General features: G+C 48.7%; 1 protein-coding gene across 5 annotated transcripts; it reads right to left on the reverse strand.

The window, feature by feature from the left end:
- Positions 1-652: 652 nt before the first annotated feature.
- Positions 653-22,800, reverse strand: Spatc1 (spermatogenesis and centriole associated 1). Of its 5 annotated transcripts, none has more exons than XM_059247095.1 (5): positions 22,390-22,800; positions 8,673-9,329; positions 8,061-8,564; positions 7,791-7,930; positions 653-1,062 (listed from the first exon to the last, which is right to left on the reverse strand). In XM_059247095.1, exons 2-5 carry the CDS (start codon positions 9,268-9,270, stop codon positions 733-735), a joined length of 1,572 nt encoding a protein of 523 aa, XP_059103078.1. In that variant the 5' UTR covers positions 9,271-9,329; positions 22,390-22,800; the 3' UTR covers positions 653-732. The 5 variants fall into 5 exon arrangements, with proteins under 5 accessions (XP_059103078.1, XP_059103079.1, XP_059103075.1 ...); XM_059247096.1 differs by having other exon boundaries at positions 8,061-8,171; positions 21,966-22,800; XM_059247092.1 differs by having other exon boundaries at positions 21,966-22,800.
- Positions 22,801-23,396: the final 596 nt, after the last annotated feature.

Raw genomic sequence — 23,396 nt, forward strand, 5'->3', positions numbered from 1 at the left:
CATGGCACCTGTACCACCAGACAGGCCGGAAGCTATGCTAGGCTTTCCCCCACTGCCCTTTTCATGAACCCACCCATTCTTGGTCTACACTCTCCCAGTACTACCACAGCCTTTCCAATCTCAGGCTACACTTCGATTCCAGTACTCCATATGAGCTCCTCTTTCCTCCTTTCTCCACCCCATCCTGCTTCTCCAAGCCATGTTCTTTATTCCCTGGCCAGCTCTGAATCCCCCATGCTTAGATAGGACCTATCATTTTCCCAGACCTTGGACATCTTTGTAAGGGGCTGCCATCTCCCTGGCTCCCTGCTCAGGTTTGGATGAGGCGGCACCTGGCTGTCCTTCCGCCCCAAGGCTCTGAAGCTCCCCACCCCCTAGTCTCTGCTTTTCTGTGTCATCCTTCCCCGTTCCTGTTCTTTTTTTTTCCTCCCCACTCCCAGAACTTCTGCTTTCATTATCAAGTGAAAGGGAACTTGGGAAAGAAAAGCGAACTCTCCATTCAATCCCTTCAGAAAGACAGTGTCTGAGCCTTGATCTGAGAGGTCTCTCTAGGGGCCTATAATGTGAATGTGGCCCTGCAGGGCTGACAAGACTGAATGTACCTAGTGAGGCACCCTACAGGAGCAGGTAGGTGTGGCATGGGCCCAGTGACTCGTGTCTGTGGGAAACTTTAATGGCCATCTACAATGGCCTGCAGGGCGAAGTGAGCCTGGGCCCAGCCGGGCACCGCAGTTACCAGATGAACATGGGTTTGCCGTCATCATGGGCCAGCTGGTTAAGGCAGGAGAGCAGCAGGAGAGCATCAGTGAGCATGCTGGGGTGCACCGTTTCCACCAGCACACGCTGCAAGAAGTCCACAGTGTAGGAGCCTCCTTCAGACGCTGCCAGCTCAGGCCGCTCGCGCAAGATGCCGTATGCATTCACCAGCTGCTCCGTCAGCGCCGGATGCACCCGTCCATTGTAGCCCAGACTCTGCAGTCTGTTCATGATGCTCACATAGCGCTGTGTGAGTGTCTGGCATAGGTCCTCATCCAGCTTGTGGTTACTGGGGTTTAGGGAGGCCTGTTGGGAGAGTGGCCATCAGGAACCTCCCATACCACTCTGGATCACAGGCAGGCAGGAAGAACAGGGGCAAGAGAGGCTGAGGGAAGGAAATTGTTAAGTATTGCTAAGAGGATGCAAAGGGAAGGAGGAGAAGCCGTGGCTGAGCCTGAGGTCGAGGTACCCAAAACCCAACTCAGGCAGGGCCCAGTGGCTTCCCAAAGCTTCCAGAGACACCCATCCCGTTGTTTGTTCCATACCAGATATATGAGACTAGGGTAAAGCCACCAGGGATGGAGGTCAGGGAGTATGACTCCCAGTATGGAGGCACAGGGAGCGCTTCATACTCCCAGCTTGCCTGACCTCAGAGCTTGCAGGCTTTCCCTAGAGTTAATGGAAAGCTCCTAACCTGGAATGACAGACACTGCTGTTCTAACAGGGCCGGAAGGTCTTCCTGAACACCACCTTTCCCAACATCCCTCTGTAGTCAAGGAACCTATGTTTCTACCAAGCAAGTGGATGCAGACAGGCAGGTGGGACTTCCACGTGGGAAGAGGCGCTTACACATAGAAGGCTGGCAGGTCTCCAGGGAGTACCATGGGTATGGCACTGGTTCTTCAGGGACAGCTGTACTCAACTGGGGGACACCTGACTGGGTATCTATATACTGTCTTGGGGCTGGTGCCCATGGTGTGTCCACTAGGAAGGTCCCTTGGTGTGTTAACATTTTTTTCTGGGCAGTATAGCAAACAAGTGCAATGCTCTATCCTTCCTGGAGCTGAGGACCTTAATATTATAATAAATCCATATCTGTTTGCATCAGTTGTTGTTTGCAACCAAGAACACTGGATGATTTGTCTAAGAACCCTTCAGGTAGGTGGGAGTACAATGAGGAGATTAGCGTTCTTGTCAGAGAGATAAAGGAAAGGTTGCCTGTGTGATCTACTGCTGTATATAAGTTGCAAAAAGATGTACCAATGTAATCGTGATGAGGAAAGAATTGAGATTTGGTAGAATACTAGCATTCACACAAGGCCCTGGGTTTGACACCGAGCACACACACACACACACACACACACACACCACACACACACACACACACACACACACACAAAAAAAAAAAAAAAAAAAGAGGAAGAAACGAACCTGAGTTTGGTTCCCAGCACCCATGTCAAGGTGGCTCATAACCTCCAAGTCTATTTAGCTCCCGGGGAATCTGACATCTCTGACCTTAAAGGTGCCTGCACACACACACACACACACACACACACACACACACACGCAGGCTATGCATAATTGAAAATAGAATAAATCTTAAAAAAAAGAAAACTGAAAAGATCTGAGTAGAAATATATGTGTAACTTGATTACACAATGTGTGTACGTATGTGTCATATCAGATGGCATCCCATTAAGAGGGATGATTTCATGTTTTGTTCTGTTCTTGGTTTTTCTTTTTTTCTCTTTTGAGATAGACTCTTATGTGGCCTATCTTGAACTTGTTAGGTAGCTATGTACGACCCTGAGTTCCTGATCCTCCTCTTTCTGTATCCTTTGTTCTGGGGCTGGAGGCACTATAGCACCACATCTGGTTTAGGTAGTATGGCTAGGCAAGCATTCTACCAGCTGAGCTACCTTGTAAGCCCTGATTTTTATGTTTTTATGTATCAGTTTCATATGTCAATATTTAATTTTTCTTTATTTAAAAATTAATAAAAAGGGGCTGGAGAGATGGCTCAGAGACTGGCTGCTCTTCCAAAGGTCCTGAGTTCAATTCCCAGCAACGATAGGGTGGCTCCCAACTATCTGTAATGAGATCTGGTGCCCTCTACTGGCCTGCAGGGATACATGCAGGCAGAACACTGTATACATAAATAAATCTTTAAAAAATTAATAAAAACATTCTTGTTATTTTTTAATTATATGTATGCATCAGTGTGTGAGTATGTACATGTGAATGCAGGGTCCCACACAGACCAGGGGTTTTGGAAGCTCTTGGAGCTGGAGTTAGAGGTGGTTGTGAGTCACCAGATATAGATTTTGAGATCTGGAAGAACAACACATGTGCCTAACTATGGAGCCATCTCTCCAGCCCAATATTTTAAAAAGTAAAGGAATAGGTGGGCCCAGTGGCTTATGCCTGTAACTATAGCACTCTAGAGACTAAGATAGGAACATCGATTCAGGTTCAAGGTTAGCCTGGGCTACATAGTATGAGTCCAACTAGGGATACATACACATCAAGGCTTTGTCTCAACAAGTAAAAAAGTAAATAAATATTCATTCACTCATTCTCTGGGCACAATGGGGCATACTCGTCATCCTACCTCTCAGGAGGAAGAGAAACGATTATCACAGCAAGTTTTGAGACTGGTCTGAGTTCCAGACCAGCTGGGCTACTTAACAAGACCTGTCTCAATAACCCAAATATACAAAAATAGCACAGTACCTGGACATCTCAGGAGGCTGAGGTAGGAGGTCAGTAGGGTTGAAGCTTACTTGGGTTACATGTCAAGAATATATATCTGTCTAGATAAGCAATATGATTGTTACCAAGAAAAATCCAGATGATAGATCATTAGAATGCCTAAGAGGACTTGGATACTTAAGATGGTTCGGGTACCAAATCAGCACGTAAAAATGAGACGGTTCTCGGGAGACCATCAAGGAGTAGCCAAGGCACCACCTGCCACCCTTGCACGGCCCTAGTCACTCTCACATGGACACAGTTGGACTCGAGGCCCCCAGATGAGGTGCGAAGAGGAAAGGCATGTCAAACACCTTCCACAAAGTTCTTCACAACTGGATAGGAAGGGCAAGAAGCTGGAGCTCTGTCACCAGTTTTAGGTGGGTTTAAACGACAGCACAACCAGGCTGGAGAGACGGCCCAGCCGTCAAAAGCATGCACTGTTCCTGCTGAGGACCAAAGTCCGACTGCCAGCACTTAGGTTGGGCCATGGTTCACAACTACCTGAGACTCCAGCTTGAAGGGATCAAATACTTCGGGCCTTTTCATGCACTTAAAGGTACATGCATTTACCATGTACACACACACACACACACACACACACACACACACACACACACACACACACAAATAAAACTTGGAAAAAAGGAAAAAGGGCTGGAGAGATGGCTCAGAGGTTAAGAGCACTGGCTGCTCTTCCAGAGGTCCTGAGTTCAATTCCCAGCAACCACATGGTGGCTCACAACCATCTGTAGTGAGATCTGGTGCCCTCTTCTGGCCTGCAGGGATACATGCAAGCAGAGCACTGTATACATAATAAATAAATAAATCTTAAAAAAAAAAAAAACTTGGAAAAAAAAAAGACACAGTGGTACTGGACATAGTGATGTGCAGCTCTAATCTACGTAATTGGGAGGCCAAAGAAGCTCTGTAAGCATTAGGCCAACCTGGGCTATATGGTAAGCTCTAGGCCAGCCAGGGGTACACAGTGAGAAAAACAAAACAAAACAAATGCCCCCCAAAAAACTAACAACAACAAAACCAACCCAAACCAAAATATAGTGTAACTATATGAGCTAATAAAATAAGACAGCCAGATTCAGTGGAAAGCCAGGGTCTTCGTCAAACAAAAGTCTCCATCAAAGCTTCATGAAACTCACTAAACCCGTACAGCCTTGGAAAGCAAGGGGCTTGTAGGGACAATCACAGGTGTGACTAGCTTTAGCAGGTCTGGGTAGAATTTAGGGGTTCTAACCACTGACACTGAAGTATAGAAAAACAGACAAATTAAAAAAGGGAAATAGGGCTGGAGAGATGGCTCAGAGGTTAAGAGCACTGAATGTTCTTCCAGAGGTCCTGAGTTCAATTCCCAGCACCCACATGGTGGCTCACAACCATCTGTAATGAGATCTGGTACCCTCTTCTGTGTATATAATAAATAAATATTTTTTTTTAAAAAAAGGGAAATAAAAGTTGTGCAAAGTGGAATCAGATGCGTGACTTAACCGAAGGCCCAACCTGGTGGGTGGATACTCTTGAAGCCAGGAGGTGATTTTATGATTCCCAAAAGTCACCATACCAATTGGCCTGGAGAAGGCTTACAGAAGGGTATGGCTGGGTGCCAACCTGGCCCCAGGAGGCGACTTTGTCTGCGAGTGGGTTTCACTTGAGTTGTTCCAGGAGGCAGGAGAGTCTCTGGATCACTGCTGTTAGGGGTAAAATGAGACACTGAGTCTGAAAGAGACGCTGGAGGCTCTTGGGCAGAAGACAAGCTGTTATGATAGGTCCAGCATCTCATAAAACCAGACGTGGTGGGACACACCTCTAATCCCAGGACTTGGAGATAGAGGCAGGAGTCTCAGAAACTTAAGGTCATCCTTGGCTTATAAAGTGAATTCAAGGCCAGCCTGGGCTACATGAGACCATGTTTCAAAAAAAAGTGTAATCTAGAAATTATCCATTTAATCCATCCATAAACTAACTCAAAATTTGGGCCAATTTTCTGGAACTTGATGGACAGATTTTAAAACAAGCAGAAAAGGAAAGAGCTAAGACAATATAAGAGAACAAGGAGGAGCCTGGCTCAGGTGATGGGGTAAAGTCCAGGGCTTTAACCCATTCTAGATAAAGGCACTCCACCGCCTGAGCTCTATCCCAAGCCCCTCTTTAGAATGTCAGCCACCCCTTGGCACCTTGTGGTCTCTGTTGCTATGGCATTGGGCCCTCTTTGGTTGAGTTTCTGGCTGATGGCTGTCCACTGGCAATCAGGAACACTGCTGTCCTGCCATTGTATAAATGGACAAGGAGGCTGGGACCAGACAGACCAGAGAACCCTCATAGATGCAAGTCTGAGAGGGATACTGGCAGGCACTGGGCATCCTTCCTTGCCCTGGCAGCTCTGAGCTTTGAGAGTCTGCACTGACTGGCCCATTAGTGAACTTCTGTGAGAAAGATCTCCATAGATAGGCTGTGCCCCTCAAAAAAACTGTTCATTTTCTGCTGCTATCATGTCCACATAGCCCTCTGTTTCCTGGTCATTTTCCTCTCGTCCTTCAGTCCCAAGGCCTACCCCTCTAGCCCTGGAGTCACCCTAATGCAATGGGCACCCTGTGTCTTGGTGGTCTTTGGAGTTAGTCAGGGGCTTTCATGTTTGGGAGAGGACGTACCCTACCTTACCTATACTTCCACCATGATCATTTATGGAAGAGCCAAAGATTCAAAACAAAGACACAGATGTAAAAAAATACAACAACAACAACAACAACAAAAACAACCCCAAACTTTAGGAGCTGGAGAGATGGCTCAGCAGTTAAGAGCACTGCTGCTCTTCCAGAGGACCAGAGTTTGTTTCTCAGCATCCATACCAGGCACCCCCACCCCATACATGCATACACATAAATAAAAGAAAAACCAGTCTTTAAGATTTTTGGAAAACTCAAACTTTAAACCCTTAGGAGAAAATGTTGACTATGAAATACAAAATACTTTAAGGAATTTCTGCTAGGGAAAGATTTTTTTTTTTTCCCTCCAAGACAAGGATTCTCTGGGTAGTCTTGGCTATCCTGGAACTAGCTAGCTCTGTAGACCAGGCTGGCCTCGAACTCACAGAGATCCGCTTGCTTCTGCCTCCTGAGTGCTGGGATTAAAGTTGTGTGCCACCACTGCCCCCCTAGGGAAAGATTTCTTAATTGAGACAGTACACACAACAATAGCAAAGGCAGACAGTTCTGAACACATTAAAACTAAGCATCTAAACCAGGCAAAGGTGGCGCACACCTCTAATCCCAGCACTCGGGAGGCAGAGGCAGGCGGATCTCTGTGAGTTCGAGGCCAGCCTGGCCTACAGAGTTGCAAAGTAAGTTCCACACCATTCAGGGTTACACAGCAAGACCCTATTTTAAAAAGCAAAGAAAAAAAAAAGCATCTAAATCAAAGGACACTTTAGCCAAGGAAAAGGCATGCTGAGAATCGGCCTGTGTGGTCAAAAGTCGTTCCTACACAGATGGCAGGTAGTACGATCTGTACACAATGATGGTAAGAGAACAAGCAGTTGGCAACCCGGGGAAGCCATTTTCCCCCGAGAGAGGTCCAAATGGCCTATATGCAGGGATAGGAATCCCACCATTGTAGTCCCACATGACACAATTCTGAACAAACTTCTCCTGGGTATCCAGCCAAGTGCAGACCCACATCCCCAGGCCTCATCCCCCTACCAGTGCCATCTACACCTGTAAGATACAGAGGTACAGTGACACACTCTAGTTCCTTGTTTCTTAGTTTTTTGTTTTTTTTTGTTTTTTTTGTTTTTTTTTTTGTTTTTAAACATCTAACTCCCTTTTGTCAATGGGAGGAGGCTTCGTGGTCATATCTGAGGACACATTAGCATGAGCATCAGGCCTTCTGGCAACAATGTTGCCACCTACCCAGTGGCTCTAGGATCTGTGCTCCCTGTGGTCCCCAGTGAGCACTGGGGATACTGAGGGGGAAGACCATAGAATTCTTTAGGTTGCTGGCTCAGCCCCTGGGGTTAGAGCTGACCATTCAAAGGCCATCTTGGAGGCAAGAAGAGGAACGCCACCTGCCCATTGGAGGAAACGTCCCCCTGTCCTTTCTTCATGGGTTCCCATGACCAGATGCTCTGGACCCTTGCCAGCTGCTTGCACTGAGCCCTGGGCTCCCCTCTTTTCAGAGTCCCCTTAAATGCCGGGCCCCTTAGTACTGAGTTTACTGCCTCATCCGTGGAGGCCCCTCTGGCAATGTGTACGAAATGGATAGCCACACACCTGGATGATCTTCTCTGGAATGTTGGAGACAGTGAAGCCATAGAGGCGCACGCGCTCTGGGAAGATGCTGGACAGGATTCTTCGGTCTAGCTGGAAGGCGATCTCCCCGACTAGCCGCTCCCAGGCTAGTTGCTTTGAGTCTGGGGAATGACAGAGGGGTCTCAGCTGAGCAATAAGCGAAGGGAGTGGGAGGGCCCTGGTTAGCAGTCCACGTGGGTAATTGGGGAGTTGGCACCAGACTCAATGTTGAGCCCCTGTGGTGTTACTGACCTCGGGGACTGTCAGGGAACTTGTTAGACTTGCGGTGGGCCATCTTCCGCTCTATCTCCAGGATACTCTTCCGAGACTGTTCCACGGCGCGTGAACCGCGGGTGTCATTGACTGAAGCCGGAGAGGATGAGGTGCGGGGCGGGGAGTGGGGGTTGCGTGGAGGAGAATGGGGGTTGGGTACAGGCCGGGTAGGGGACTGGTGAACCCTGGTGGGGGAGGTTCTTGAAGGGGAATAGTTTCCAGCTCCTTGGGGGGCAGGTGTGGGGGAAGAATTAGGGACTGTGCAAGCAGGAGAGCCTGTTGGGGAGTTTGGGACAGAAGTGAGGGTAATTTGTCCCTGGAGAACACCAGTTTGGGTCCGAGTATCCGTGGCGGCATAGAAATTTGTTGTGGGACTGGATGTGGCCATGGTGCTCATGGGGGTGGAGGTCTGGAGGGGTGCACCCACAAACATCATGTTGAGGGGCTCTGAGTCCTGGGTCGGCTGGGGGTGCTCACCGGTAACTGGTGATGTGGAGGAGTGGAAATGAGAGGAGGGGTTAGCGTGAGGCAGGATGGGAGCAGGAACTGGCCTACCCGGGGTGCCCTGCTGCCCCACCCTGTACCAGTTACCTTTGGAGGCGGTGGCTGGCCCAGCACCGGCTGAGGCTCCTGAGAGGCTTCCTCGGGTCGGCTCTGCTAGCCGCACCCTTGGGGCCTCTGACAGCGCTAGGTTGTTTATGGGGTTGGGCAGTATGTTCTGAGACACACCTAGAGGGGTAGCCGTGGAGGAGAGCAGGGGGCTGCTCAGAGAGACTGCCACCGTGCCTGCTAGGGGAGCCATGAGGGGACTGCTCTGAGATACGGCCAGGGGGCCTGCCAGCCGGCTGTTTGTCGTCAGGGAGCCAGTGGAGGTCAGGCCCAGTGAGCTGGCCAGACTGGTCCCAGGGGGTACAGCCACGGGACTGCCCAAGTGACTGCTCAGGGGTCCAGTCGTGGGTAAGCCCAGAGAGCTGGCCAAGGTGGCCCCTGGAGAAACGGCGAGAGGATTGGTCAGGTGGCTGCTCAGAGGGCATGACACAAGACTGGCAAACTGACTGTTCTGCGTCAAGGGCATTTGGCCGGACAGCAGCGGGTTGAGAGGGGCCGCCAGGGGGTTGATCAGGGAGCCTGCTGCAGAAGTGAGCTGTGGGCTGTTCAGCATGTCAGCCAGAGGGGCCAGGGCTACCATTCCCAAGTCTTCCACGCCTGGCTCCTTTGCTGCTGCTGGGGATGGGGGCAGGAATACACCTGTGGATACAGAGAGAGCAGGTAAGCCCTTCGAGAAGCAAGCGGAAGGCACTCGTGAGGATACGTGGCCAAGTCACCTGTCTGTCTCTGCCCAGCTCGGGGGTTGACCTGCCCTCTTGGAGCTTCATTCCTTAGGTGGGCTGGATGATGATGCCCTTGCCTAAGGCGATCTGTGGAGCTGCCAGAGGGCATTCTGTCCCACCTTAAGAGAGTCTTGGGCCGGTGGCGGTGGCACACGCCTTTGATTCCAGCACTTGGGAGGCAGAGCTAGATGGATCTCTGTGAGTTCCAGGCCAGCCTGGTTTACAGAGTGAGATCCAGGACAGGCACCAAAAGGACACAGAGAAACCCTGTCTCCAAAAACAAAAACAAAAGCAAAACAAACAAACAAACAAAAGACCCCAAAAAACCGAAAAACAAAAACAAACAAACAAACAACAACAACAAAAACAGAGTCTTGGATGTGGGTCTGCTCTCTTTTCTCTCGGTCCCTGAGGCTTGTTCAGCCCTCGCTCTCTTAGTCAGAACTCCGAGACTCTTATTGGACCATCACCTGCAGCCACTGCATTGAGCCGCCAACCCCTCGCCCCCCCAGAAGAGAGCAGCTCCTAGTGGTCGGCCTCCCAGGAGCTGACTTGGCCCGATGCTTCTGGCTGGGAGGAGTGAGTCTGGCCTCAACTTTGTGGAGAGATATATACCCACTGGGTGGGACCTCTAAGTATCAGAGTGTCAATTATCAGAGAGCCTCGTGTGGCCTAGGGCCACACGTAGTCTACGTGAGTAGGGATGTGGGTTATTGATGGCTAGCTGGATGCAGCTATGACTCAGAGAGGTCCAGAATCTGACTATTCTTGGACTCCTGGAGGGAGGTGGGGCTGAGATCTTATTCTTCTAGACTTCTGGAGCTGACTTCTCTTAATGATAACTTTTGGGAGGGAAATCCCTTGGGGACATAGTTGCTACAAGGGGCAGAGTGCAGGAGAGTTCTTGTAACTGTGCAATGTAATTTAAAAAACAAAACAAAACTTTGATTTTTTTTTCCAGGCTGGAGAGATGCCTCAATGGTTAAGAGCACTGGCTGTTCTTCCAGAGGACCTGGGTTCAATTCCCAGCTCACAACAGTCTGTAACTCCAGTTCCAGGGGATCCTATGTCCCCTTCTGGATTCTGTGGGCAGTGCGTGTATGTGGTACACAGACATACATGTAGGCAAAGCACTCACACATATAAAGTAAAAGTAAATAAATCTTTTTAAAAAGACTCATAAAAAATCCTACTTTGAAATCTACTCCTTTAAAAAGATTTTCATAGCTGAGTTTAGTGGTTCATGCCTTTAATCCCAGCACTGGGGGGCAGAGGCAGGCGGATCTCTGTGAGTTCGAGGCCAGCCTGGGCTACAGAGTGAGATCCAGGACAGGCTCCAAAGCTACACAGAGAAACCTTGTCTTGAAAAACCCAAATAAATAAAACAAACAAACAAATAAATAAATAAAACACCTGATGGTCTAATAATAAACTAAATGGCCAATAGCCAGGCAGGAGAAAGGATAGGCGGGATTGGCAGGCAGAAAGAATAAATAGAAGGAGAAATCTGGGAGGAAAAGAAAAAGGAGCAAGAAAACAATGAGAGGCCAGCCACCCATCCACCCATCCACCCATCCACCCATCCACCCATCCACCCATCCACCCATCCACCCATCCACCCATCCACCCATCCACCCATCCACCCATCCACCCATCCATCTATCCATCCATCCATCCATCCATCCATCCATCCATCCATCCATCCACCCATCCACCCAGCCACCCACCCAGCCAGCCATCCATCCACCCATCCACCCATCCACCCACCCAGCCACCCAGCCACCCAGCCACCCACCCAGCCACCCAGCCACCCAGCCACCCAGCCACCCAGCCACCCAGCCACCCAGCCACCCAGCCAGCCATGGTGTAAGAGTGAAAGTAAGATTTACAGAAGTAAAAAAAAAAGGAAAAAGCCCAGAGGCAAAAGGTAGATGGGGTAATTTAAAGTTAAGAAAAGCTGGCAAGAAACAAGCCAAGCTAAAGGCCAGGAATTTATAATTAAGAATAAGCCTCCATGTGTGATTTATTTGGGAGCTGGTGGCAGGCCCCCAAAAGAGCAAAACAATCAACAACCATGGTCAGTGCCCTTAACTGCTGACTCATCACTCCAGCTCACTTTTCATTCTTGTGTGTGTGTGTGTGTGTGTGTGTGTGTGTGTGTGTGTGTGTACGCAAATGCCAGAGGCTTCAGATCCCCTGGAGCTGGGGTTACAGGTGATTGTCAGCTGTGTGGTGTACGTGCTGGGAACCAAACTTACATCATCTAAGAATGCCAGAACAGTAGGGGATCTTAACCAAACAAAAAAACCCGAACAACCAAAAAAAGCATTTCTTTGCAGACTGGCTTCTGCCAAGCCAGGTAAACTGAGTTCGATCCCTGGGACCCATGTGGTAGAAGGAGAGAACAGACTCCTGCAAGTTGTTCTCTGACCTCCCTATGCACACCATGGCATTGCATGCCCTCTCCTGAACAAATACAAATAAATGTAATACTTAAAAAAAAGAAATTTCGAGGCCAGCCTGGTCTACAGAGCGAGATCCAGGAAAGGCGCAAAGCTACACAGAGAAACCCTGTCTCGAAAAAACCAAAAAACCAAAAAAAAAAAAAAAAAAAAAAAGAAATAGGAATATAACCAATAAACAGTAACAGAGATAAAATTATATTTAAAAAAAGTTTGTCTTTTTGTATTTAAAGAACACCAACAAAAGGTTAATTAATACAGTCTTTGGGAATATAATGCCTGGTGCTCTCAGCTGAGTTCCAAGAAATAAAGTCTCAAGGCTGGAGAGATGGTTCAGTGATTTAGGAGCACTTGCTGCTCTTGCAGATTCCAAGCACCCACACGGTGGCTCACAGCCATCTAGGAGATCCCACGCCCTCTTCTGACTTCCAAGGGCACCAGGTAAACGTACATACATGTAGGCAAGACATTCATACAAGCAAGCAAATAAATACAATTAAAAAATAGTCTCAAGAGGACTCCAGAGCAAAAGAGGGTGCACAAAGGGGTTGGAGATATTTGTCAGCTATCTATTTCAAAATGCCAACTAGAAAATCTATGTGCAGGGCCAACAAGATGACGCAGCAGGTGAATGTGCTTGCAGCCAAGCACTATGATCTGAGTTCAATCCCTGAAGCCCACGTGGTGGGATGATAGAATGGACTCTCACAATTTGTTCTTTGCCTTCCACATGTAAGCCCATCCAAATAAGTGTGATTAAAAAAAAAGAGAGAGGACTGTGTTTTTAAATGCATCTTATACATGGGGCCAGGGATATAGCTTGCGTATTATGCTTGAGACCCTGGACTCAGTTTTCAGTGATCTGAGTTCAATCCCTGAAGCCCACGTGGTGGGATGATAGAACGGACTCTCACAATTTGTTCTTTGCCTTCCACGTGTAAGCCCATCCAAATAAGTGTGATTAAAAAAAAAGAGAGAGGACTGTGTTTTTAAATGCATCTTATACATGGGGCCAGGGGTATAGCTTGCGTATTATGCTTGAGACCCTGGACTCAGTTTTCATTGCTCCCCTCCACCACAGAACCCCTCAATGTGTACACAAATGCTTGTAGCAGTGTTATTTATGAAAGCTTAAAAGAGGAAATAACTCACACCTAAATGTCTGCAAACTGGTGAATAAACAAAATGTTATTAGTCATAAAACCCATAACATGGATACTGAAAACGCTGCTGAGGGACAGGAGCCAGTTACCACAGATGCACACACGATCCCGTGAACTGGGCGGTAAGTGAAATTGTCTGTCTGTCTGTCTGTCTGTCTTTTAGTTTTTCAAGACAGGATTTCCCTGTGCAGCCCTGGATGTCCTGGAACTCACTCAGTAGACCAGGCTAGGCTCGAACTCACAGAGATCCGCCTGCCTCCGCCTCCTGAGTGCTGGGATTAAAGGTGTGCACCACCACCGCCTGGCGTGAATTATGTCTTTATAAACTTATTATAGAAAAGGATGCATCTCGGTCACAGGTATTTAGGGTAACCTTTATGGATCAGACAATTAAGTGCCCCCAGCGAAGCACCACAGGCTCTGCAGGCACAGGCCCTGCTCACACTGGAAGGTCTGCCACAGACATAGCATCCACAGGGTTTGACATTAATCAGGCTCACTGAAGAGATCAGCAGCAGCCTGTAGATAGAGAAGTCTGAATTTGGAGATCTCGCCTAAGAAGGTAGGACATCATTTGTGAGGTGAGTTCTCCCACCTAACAGAAATGTACTGTCTAACACACCTTGAAGACATTTCTGCCCTACTCCTTTGTGTCTAATGAAAAATGTACAAGCCATTGATGTTTCGACCCTTTGTTAGAGTTTACATTTAGTTGATTGAGATTTTTTTAGTTCAAAAGCTTGCAAGGTTCTGGTACCGTACTAGAACCTTATAGAAATTAGAAACTTCAGATTCGCTGAGTCCATGTTTATCTTAATCATCTAGAATTGGGAAAGATAAGTTTGTGATGTCAGCCAATGGGTTAAAGAGAAACGCAGTGTCTTAGGATCTGACTGCAGCTTGTCGGATTTGAACCTGGGGCTCCAGCTCTCCCACCCTACCTTGGTCCTGTGCTGTTTCCTACACTCGCCCCAGCCCTGACATGCCATCTCAGGACGCCCCCCCCTTTTCTATGGCTCTCTCCAGCCCAGGCAGGCCAGACCGCAGCAGGGCTAGGGCTCAGGGGGCTCGCCATGCCCTAGAAGGACACCCAGATGTCCCGATAGGAAGAAGAGTATGGGGTAGCCACATTAGGGGCTAGAGGCTGAGTCTGAGGGAAGGGAGGACTGAGGAGAGGGGGTCACCCTAGCTAAGATGTTCAAATGGGGGTTTCTAGAGAGGTGGAGGGATGTGGAGAGGGCGGGGAAAGACCAAGCAGGGTAGTGGAGAGGAAGGCACACAGGGAAGAGATACCAGAGGGAAAGAGAGACCTGGAGATCTGAGGAGATGAGTGACCTGAGCGGGAGGAGAGACCTGGGGGGAGCAGAGACCTGAGGGGAGGAGGGTCTGAGAGGAGAGTCCTGAAGGGGAGGATATTCCTAGAAGAGATCCTGAGGCAGAAGGTGCTGAGGTAGAGTCCCGAGGGAGAAGGGTCTTTGGGGAGAGTCTTGAAGGGTAGAAGCCCTGGAGGAGAGTCTTGAGGACAGGAGGGTCTCTAGAGCTGGGTCCTGGGTTGGAGATAGGCTGTGGGAGCATGTTTTGTGTGGGACGTCTGAGTACTGAGAGAGCAGAGTTAGGAGGGACTGGTTTGTGACCCAAGAACAGGCTCCTAAGGAAGTCTCAGGGCAGAGACAGGTCTTGTGATTAGGTTAAAGTTCTGAGATGGTGGAGGAAGTGGTTGGGAGGAAGGGGGCATTCTATAGGTTCTTCCCTGGGAGGAAAAGAAGGGGGGTGAGGGGGAAGGCTGCCCCCTGCTGGAGGAAGCATGCACCAGCGCAGGCAGTGGGCACGAAGGGAAGCTTAGAAATCAGTGGGCAGAGCATGAAGGCGTGGGTGGCAGTGCTAGGGGACAATAACAGCACAGACTTCTTAGCCACTTTATTCCTAGTGTCTGTGGAATGCTGACCACTGTTTGTCCTTGTTAGTCTACAACACTCTGGTCACCTGTCACCCCCCCCACACACACACACACACTTTCTTTCTTTCTCTCTCTCTTTTTCTTTTTTCTTTTGTTTTTTCAAGACAGGGTTTCTCTGTATAGCTTGGCGCCTTTCCTGGAACTCACTCTGTAGCCCAGGCTGGCCTCGAACTCACAGAGATCTGCCTAGCTCTGCCTCCGGAGTGCTGGGATTAAAGGAGTGTGCCACCATCGCCCAGCCCCCCCCCCTTCTGTCTTAATGTGTAGCCCAGTCTCTCGCCTAGCATTTGTGATCCTCTGGCCTCCATATTTTTTTTGTGTTGGGATTATAGGCCTGTACCATCCTGCCTTGGTCCTGTGTTTCTTCTTCTGTGTGGAGAAGCTAGATCCGAGCACTGGGGCCAATTGTCAGCCACTGGTTGGAGCCTGGGACACTTAGCCCTCATTTTTGGCTCTTCTCTGCTGCTTCCCATTTGCACCGGCATCCATTTGTCTCTGTCTCCCAGAGACATCCTCGTGGGAGCATCTGAGCCAGTCCTGGAGCTCTTAGGAGCAAGAGGCCCCGCAGTCTGAACGCCGTCCTGGTTCTGTTTCCACGCTCTGAGGCTGAGCTAAGATCCAAAAGCTCTTGACAACTATCTTCCTGAGAAAGTTGTTTTCTTTCTGACAGTCTTCCTAGACCCTTCGTCTCAGCCAGTACAGTCTATCGTGAGTCTACACTCTTGCTAAATCATCACTGTGTAATACATGCCTGCTCTCGGGTTACAAAATACTACAAGAAAAGGCGTAAGGTGGGTGGCGTATGCCTTTGGAAATCTTACAGATGGCTAATACCATTTAGCTCACTATAGAGTCAAACAGGATTTCCGGGTTCCCTTCTCAGTTCCTACTCCTATCTTTATTTCAGACTTCTTCTCCACTCTTGTTCTTATTTTTGAGATAGGGTCTCACTGTGTAATCTTGGCTGGCTTTGAATTTACTCTGTAGATCAGGCTGGCCTCAAGTTTACAGAGATCTGTCTGCCTCTGCCTCCAGAGTGCTGGGATTAAAGGTGTGTACTGCCATGCCTGGCTCCACCCCGCCCACTCCCCCCCCCCCCCCCCCCCCCCGCTTGCTCTTGAGAAATTTTTACAGAGAAGATTGAGTCAGTGAGTCTGAAGTTCCCTCACCCAGCGTTCACACTTACAATTTGTTTTCAATCTTCCCTTCAGTTCAAGACGCTTCCTAAAAAGTTCCTCTTTCGTTTTGTACATTTTCAAACAGTCTCCCCTAGTTTCTTCCAAATATAAACAAATTCAGGTAACTGTCATCTTGAAAAGAGGCAAGTCCTCTCTCTAGCTACCACACCGTCTACCTAGCTCCCATACCCTCTGGGAAGTTTATTTCTGTAGTCAAGTGATTGGATTAAGAAACACCTAGAGCATCCGAGAGGACATGGTGTCTCCTAGCAGTAACCCTAGTGCGTGGGAAGTGGGGGCAGGGTGTCGGAAGTTCAGCCATCCTCAGCTAGACAGCAAATCTGACACCAGCTTAGACTACATGAGTAACCGTCCCGATACACAAAGCAGACAACCAAAGTCAACCTAACTTTCAGATTGTCTGAGGGCTTTCAAAGGGTGGTGGACTGAGTGTATGAACCCTGATTTGACGGTGGGTTGCACTATCCCGTGGGCTGGTGTCCCAGACTGAATCAAAGGAAGAAAAGCTAGTTGAGCACCAGTGTTCATCTCTGTACAGATACAAGTGACGAATTACTCACATTCTCATCCCTGCCATGATGGACGACACGCTCTTGGACTGTAAGCTAAACCCCCTTTTCCTCAAGTTGGTCCTGCCACAGTAACGTGGCAGGAAAGTAATAAACTCTCAAAGGCAAGCTTCTTGAACTGAGATGTCATGGTCATCTGTTCTTTCCATTTTCTTTTTAAAGTGTTTCCACACCATGTGTGTGTACACATACACACATTCACACACACCACAGCATGTGTGTGGAAGTCAGAGGACAACTTGTGGGAGTCAGTTCTCTCCTTACAGTGTGGGATCTGGGGATTGAACTCAGGTCCTCAGGCTTGGCAGCAAGCACCCTTTCCCACTGAGGCACCCCACCAGCCCTGTTCTTTCTATCTTCTTACTCACTCTGGCCAGCCTTTCTCAGTGAGGTTGAAATCGCTTTGATTAAAGTCATGGATACCAAGTCATTGTTCACTAAAGGCTGTGGATATATTCAGTACTTTTTCTTGCTCAACTGCTGGGCAAGCCTTTACCTTGCTGACGTCATTTCCTTTGAAATTGTCTCTTGGCCTCCAAGACATTAAACTTTTGACATTTCCTTTGCATCTTGGGATGTTCCTTTGCCAACTTCTCTACCTGTTCTTCCTCGGTACTTGCCACTCAGTCTCTTCATACTGTGCACTTTCTTCCCAGGTGGTCTTCCCCCCCCCCCCCCCCCGAGACAGGGTTTCTTTGTGTAGCTTTAGAGCCTATCCTGAATCTCGCTCTGTAGACCAGGCTGGCCTCGAACTCACAGAGATCCACCTGCCTCTGCCTCCCGAGTGCTGGGATTAAAGGCGTGCGCCACTACTGCCTGGCGTTCCCAGGTGTTCTTAAACCCTCTCATGACTTCAATTATCAACGACTTTCAAAATCTCTTCTAGCTACCCTGACCTCCTCCTCCGAGCTTTAGGATTCATGTTACCACTGTCTCCGGAACCCTCTCAATGGCTATCTCACAGTTCATCCAATTTCAACTCTTTGACTTCCTCCAACATTGTAGTTCCCTTTTCCAGGCTCACCTCTAACACTCGCAGGGCTGTGGGCAGGAACACAAATGGGAGCCCACATCCTGTGTGTCAGAGAGGTTGAAAACTATTATTCAAGTCAACTCTTAGATAATGTTCTTCCTTCTCACTCTGAAAAACCTTTGTAATGACCTAGAATAGTAAATTTAAATTTAGGATTATTGTACTTTCTGGAGTGCTGGCCTAGGATGTGGTCCCTGGGGTAGAACTGATGATCCCTTAGTCCCAAGCCCCATCCATCCAACACCCATATTTTTTTTTCCCACCATCTGGCCTTGGTGCTGCACTGCAGTGAGCCTGGTGTACATGACTTTGAGTACCTACAACTCATGTGTTCAAGATCTGTTCATATCTCCCCAGCTCTATTTCCTTCTGTGTTCCTCCTGAATTCGGGTGCATCAGAGCCCTGGACCAGAGCTTAAAGGAACAATGTGGTCCTAGAAAGAGAAATTAAAGCTGGAGTTCATGAGAGCAAATAAGGAGCCTGACCTCATGGAGAAGGCCATTCACAGAAACAGGTTGTAGGATCCAGGTGTGGTGGCGCAGTCCTGTTAGCCCAGTGCTTGGGAGGCAGAGGCAGGGGGATCAGGAGCTCAAAGTCGGCTGGTCTACATGAAACTCTATCAAAAGCCATACATGTAGCCGGGCGGTGGTGGCACACGTCTGTAATCCCAGCACTCGGGAGGTAGAGGCAGGCGGATCTCTATGAGTTTGAGGCCAGCCTGGTCTTCAGAGAGAGTTCCAGGAAAGACACAAAGCTACACAGAGAAACCCTGTCTTGAACCACCCTACCCCCCAAAAAAAAGCCATACATGAAAAAAAAATAGGTTGTTGTGACAAGCAGAGTGAGAGAGTAGTGGGATAAGAACCACCGAGGTAACTCTGAAGGCTCCTCCTTGACTGGGCCTGATGATGCAAATTGTGCATTCTTAGGAAGTGGCACCCATTAGTCAGACACCTAGTCCTTTCAGTCAGACATACTCTGATATTTATTGCCTCTTTATTTTATTTATTTACATTTGTTTTTTTTTAAGACAGACTTTTTTTCATGTGTATGGGTGTTTTGTCTGCATGTATGTCCATGCATCACATGTGTGCCTGGGGCCTGAGGATGCCAGAAAAGTGTGTTGGGCACTGGAGTTACAAAAGATTGTTAGCTGCCCTGTCCTCTGCAAGAGCACAATGCTCTTAACTATTGAGTCATTTCTCCAGCCCCAAGTTTTGTGGGCTATTCAATCATACTGTGAACCCTGAGTGTGCATTTGCATTAATTAAATAAAATAACCTTGGGTCAGGAGGCTGAGTTAGCAACTACTTGACAGAAAGTAATCATAGAGAGTCAGAGGGTGTCTGTAAGATGATAGACACACAGGAAGTAGTAGGGAGGGACTTAGTATAGGGTGGGTTCTTTTGTTTTGGTGGAATGGAAGGATGCTCTTTTTCGGAGACGCCAGCAAAGAGAGAAGGTCAGCTAGTTGTTACTCAACCTCTTTGAGTTGGTTTTCACCCCAGCCTTTGGCTCCCGAGTCTTATTGATAAATAGAAGGATAGAGACTTAACTAAAAGCCACACTTGGCGCCAGCGACAAAGCCGGTGCTTTGGAGAACAGAATTCCTGCCAGGCCACAGCCTGAGTGGCCACTGCCAGAGAAGCAGGCCAGTAACTGTGGAGTCACATTTGCTGGCTAACACAGTAGTAGGTTAAAGTACAGCCTCTGTACCAATGGAAAAACAACACTCAAGGATTTAAGATTTAAACCCAAAAGCCAGATGTGGTTGTATACACCTATAATACCAGCACTCTAGAGGCTGAAGTGGGGGAGATAACCACTTTGAGGCCAACCTGGGCTACATACTAAGTTCAAGACCAGCCTAGGCTATATAGTGAGATCCTGCCTCAAAATCACAAGGGTCAGGAAGATGGCTCCATGAACAAAAGCACTTAATACAAGCATGAAGACCCGATTTGGGTCACCAGAACCTGTGTAAAAGCGAAACGTGTCTATAAGATGCAAATTCCCCTGATGAGATCAGAGGCAGAACCTGGAGAATCCCCCATAAGCTCATGGGCCAGGTAGCCTGAAGTATACATACAGTGGCTGGAATAAGAGGAACCCTGACTCAAACAAGATGAAAGATGAGAACCAACGCCTGCGATTGTCTCTGACCTCCACACATGTGCCATGGCATGTGCATGCATGCCCTCACATACAAAGCATACACAAATTCATATTTAAAAGATGAATTTAGAAAGGAACAAAACCTAAGGCTTAGAGTAGGAAGCCAGAATCTAGCATCTTAGATGAGGGAACTTCTTAAACTTCATATCTTCTCGATGCATATTATTTTTGTTCCCCTGTCTGTTATCTCAGTCATTAATGACGTGACATTTAAACCTGGAGGTGCATGTGTGCTTATGACCACTACTAGGGAAATAAAGAGTGTCCACTACAGCCAGGCTTGATGGTAAGAAGCCCAGCTGGTAAGGAGATGGGAAGGAAGCCGTAAGGGAACTGAGTACTTTCCAAAGGACTTTAGCCTCTCGGTATGAAGGTCTGAGTTCTAAACCAGAGCTTCCTTTTTGAGACAGTGTCTCGTGTAATCCAGACTGGCCTTGACATCACTGTGCAGCTGAGAATGACTTTTAATTTCTAAATCTTCCTGCTACTGGCTTGTGTAGTCATACCTAGTTACGGGTAGGGATCAAGCCCAGGGCTCCACGCATGCTCAGCAAGCACCCTACCAACTGCACTGTATCCCCACGCCCTGGTGAGACTATTTTCAGGGATTAATTAGGCCTTCAGGATCCTCTGAAGCTATCTTCACTTGGAGTTGGGTGTTGGAGTAGTGCTGTAGGTGGATTGGTTGAAGGTGGAGGGGCGGGGCTTGAAGCCTGAGCCTAGGAGTTGCAGTGATTAACATGAGTCAGGATGCAGATAACTAACTTGGCTTGGGAACTCAGGAAGAGAGACTCAGCAAAGGGTTATTATTCCCACATGCCGTGCAGAGGTGGAGAAGGCACTGAGGTGGCACTTAGAATGTTACTCAGAACCTTTCTAGAACAGCATGGTTGGCGTCCATTGCCAAACTGTAGAGGTCTAAACAGGCAGAGTAAAGCTCTCTTCTCAGATGAGAGAGACTTCATGCCTGATCGTGAGTAGAGGAAGCAGGCACAGTAAGATGAAGGGCTGTGACAGAGGGTGGGTTACCGTAGAGGTGGACGGATCGTAAGCACATGCAGAAAATCGTGGACGGGAAAACACAATATCTAGGACAGGAAGGCCTGTGTAGTGGGGGAGATGGATATAGTAACTACCAGTGTGTTCCCTCACTTGTGTACACTTTGGTAACCTGTATCAGCCATGGCGTCTGTAGCCACATCCTGGGAGCTTATTGCCCCTGTACGTTTTCCTCCTGGTATCTTCAATTCTGACCACACTTTGCTCACAACTTTCTAGTCTTTTTTGCCCTCCCTTCCTGTTAATATACTGGGCTTGGTGGCCTCTGTCATCTCTTGGTGTCTGAATGCCACCTCCCTCTAGCCCCCATCCCTGGACCTGGGCTTAGCAGGGGTCGGCCATTGGTTCAACGTCATTTCTGTGAATACTTGCTTGCTCTCCTCTCTCTCACCCTGCGCTGGATATCTCTAGCCACAGAGCTTCCATCACACACTAAGAAATCCTGAATCTCAACTTTCAGTTCTGGTTTCTCTCCTCAGCTTCTGGACATGAGTCTCCTTCTGTCTGTCTCTAAGTGGAGAGAAATGCAGAAAAAGCTCGTGGGCTAACGGTGAGGGTTAGGAAAGGCCGAAGGCAAGAGAAGACGGGGATATGGAGGCTGAGGATCGGTAGCATATTGGACTCGGTAGGGAAGAACATTGGACCCCAGAGCTGGGCAGTTTTTCAGTCTATGATGCTGCCTGGAAGTTAGGCTGAGAGGTGGTGAAGAGCTCCTATTGGGTGAGTGGGTATGGAGCCTAGCTTTGCCCTTTTGTCCTGTGGTCCTACATATTCATCCTGCCTCCATCTGTTGAGGCCAATGTCCTCTATGTTTGTTACTACCTAAGCCCTCCCTCCACGGTTTCCTCAGGCCCCAGCACACTGGCTCTTCCTCGCTCTGCCCAACCCCATCCTTCCCTCCCCACTGTCCTTCTACCCAGGCCTCTTATAGTTACCCTGGTGTTGGGAAGGGCCTGCCGCTGCCTCACCAAGCCCGTTGGTGAACCCGCTGATGCCGAGGCCACCTGCCTGAGTCTTGATCGCAGACTTGAGCTCGTGATTCTCCCGAATGAGCCGTACCAGCTTCTTCAGTTCCTCGTTTTCCCGCACCAACCTCTCTATCTGATGCCGAAGCCCCTCATAATTTGTAAGTAGAGACATGCCCCAGGGCAGTAGAGAGGGTGCGGCCCAAAGGAGGGCACTGCACCTGGAGGCTGCCCAGGGCCCCGGGCCTTGCCCGGGCTGGAAAAGGGCACCAGAGTCTGCAAGGCTAGCCTAGTGGGCCCTGGGTATTGTGAGGTCAGAGACTGCGCCCTCCTCCTTGCCCTCTGCTCTAACAGGTTCAGCTCTCTGTGCCTCCAGGCCTGTGCCTTGCCTTACCTCAGCCTGAAATGTCCTGACAAGGTCTGGCCAATTTTGATTTCAAGTTTGCCTCTTTTGCAAAGTTTCTTTACTCCACTAGCTAATTGCTGCCTCTGGACTTCCCCGGCAGATGGGTTCGAGGTCACATCACTTATCTTGCATCTGTGAGATTAGCCCCTCAATGCTTTCCATTGGATAGACAGTGTGGGTGTTGTACCTCCCTGGAGTTCTCAGACTACCACAAGGGGTGCAGCCTGGTATAGGCATTTGTTGACTATTTGTTAATGAATACTTTTTGTTCTGCCTTCCTGGGCAGGGTGCCCTTCCTTTTGATATAGGGCATGCCTGGGTTTCATCTGTCATCTATCTCCTGAGGAAACTCTGTCTTGGATGCTGGGACATTGGCCCATACTTTCTTCTGGCCACAAGTGCTCCATTCCTTCTCCGGCTATTGACCCAGAGTGTCCTGTATGCAAGTACCAGGCTCCCCATAGCTTGGGCGTTTCCATTCCTGACACGGGTCCCCTTCTCCCATCCTTCGTGGTCTTTTTGCACCTGGGTTTCTGCTCCCACGTTTCTTTCAAGAATGTGAAATGGGTTGTGATGGTGATCCGACAGTACCCTCTGTTACTCCATGATTGCCAGGGTTGACGTGGCCGATCTGGCTGGGTAGGTGAGCATCTCATTCCTCCCTCACTGCTCCCTGTGTGTGCCTCTGGAAGCTGTCTGCTTGGTAGAAGACAACATTCTTGCAGAGGAGAACCGTTTCCAGTCAAAGATATACAAGTAGCCGCACTCCTCTGCTAGGACTTCCAAACAAGAACCCGAGACCGTCTTTCCTCAACTGGTTTCAAGAGACTGAGTCCTTGGCACTCTCTTCTCTTAGTGCCGTCTATGGAGAACTCCGTGGGCCTGATCTTGGGAGCCAATGGAAGCTGATCCTCAGGATCTCCACTGGCTCTCTGGTCACGTTCTCTCGACCTCTCCATGGGTCAGGAAGAGGAGGGTAAAGTCCAGTTTCAGAC

This window comes from Peromyscus eremicus, chromosome 20 (assembly GCF_949786415.1).
Source record: "Peromyscus eremicus chromosome 20, PerEre_H2_v1, whole genome shotgun sequence".
Classification (NCBI taxonomy): Eukaryota; Metazoa; Chordata; class Mammalia; order Rodentia; family Cricetidae; genus Peromyscus; species Peromyscus eremicus.

Excerpts from the sequence above, each read along its gene's own strand:
- Spatc1 (XM_059247092.1), bottom strand. The coding sequence starts at position 22,170 with ATGTCTCTACTTACAAATTATGAGGGGCTTCGGCATCAGATAGAGAGG. Across the intron at positions 9,330-21,965 it reads AGGCCCTTCCCAACACCAGG|GTGTATTCCTGCCCCCATCC; the intron begins GTAACTATAAGA and ends CTGTATCCACAG. Across the intron at positions 8,565-8,672 it reads GCCAGCCACCGCCTCCAAAG|TTACCGGTGAGCACCCCCAG; the intron begins GTAACTGGTACA and ends CCACATCACCAG.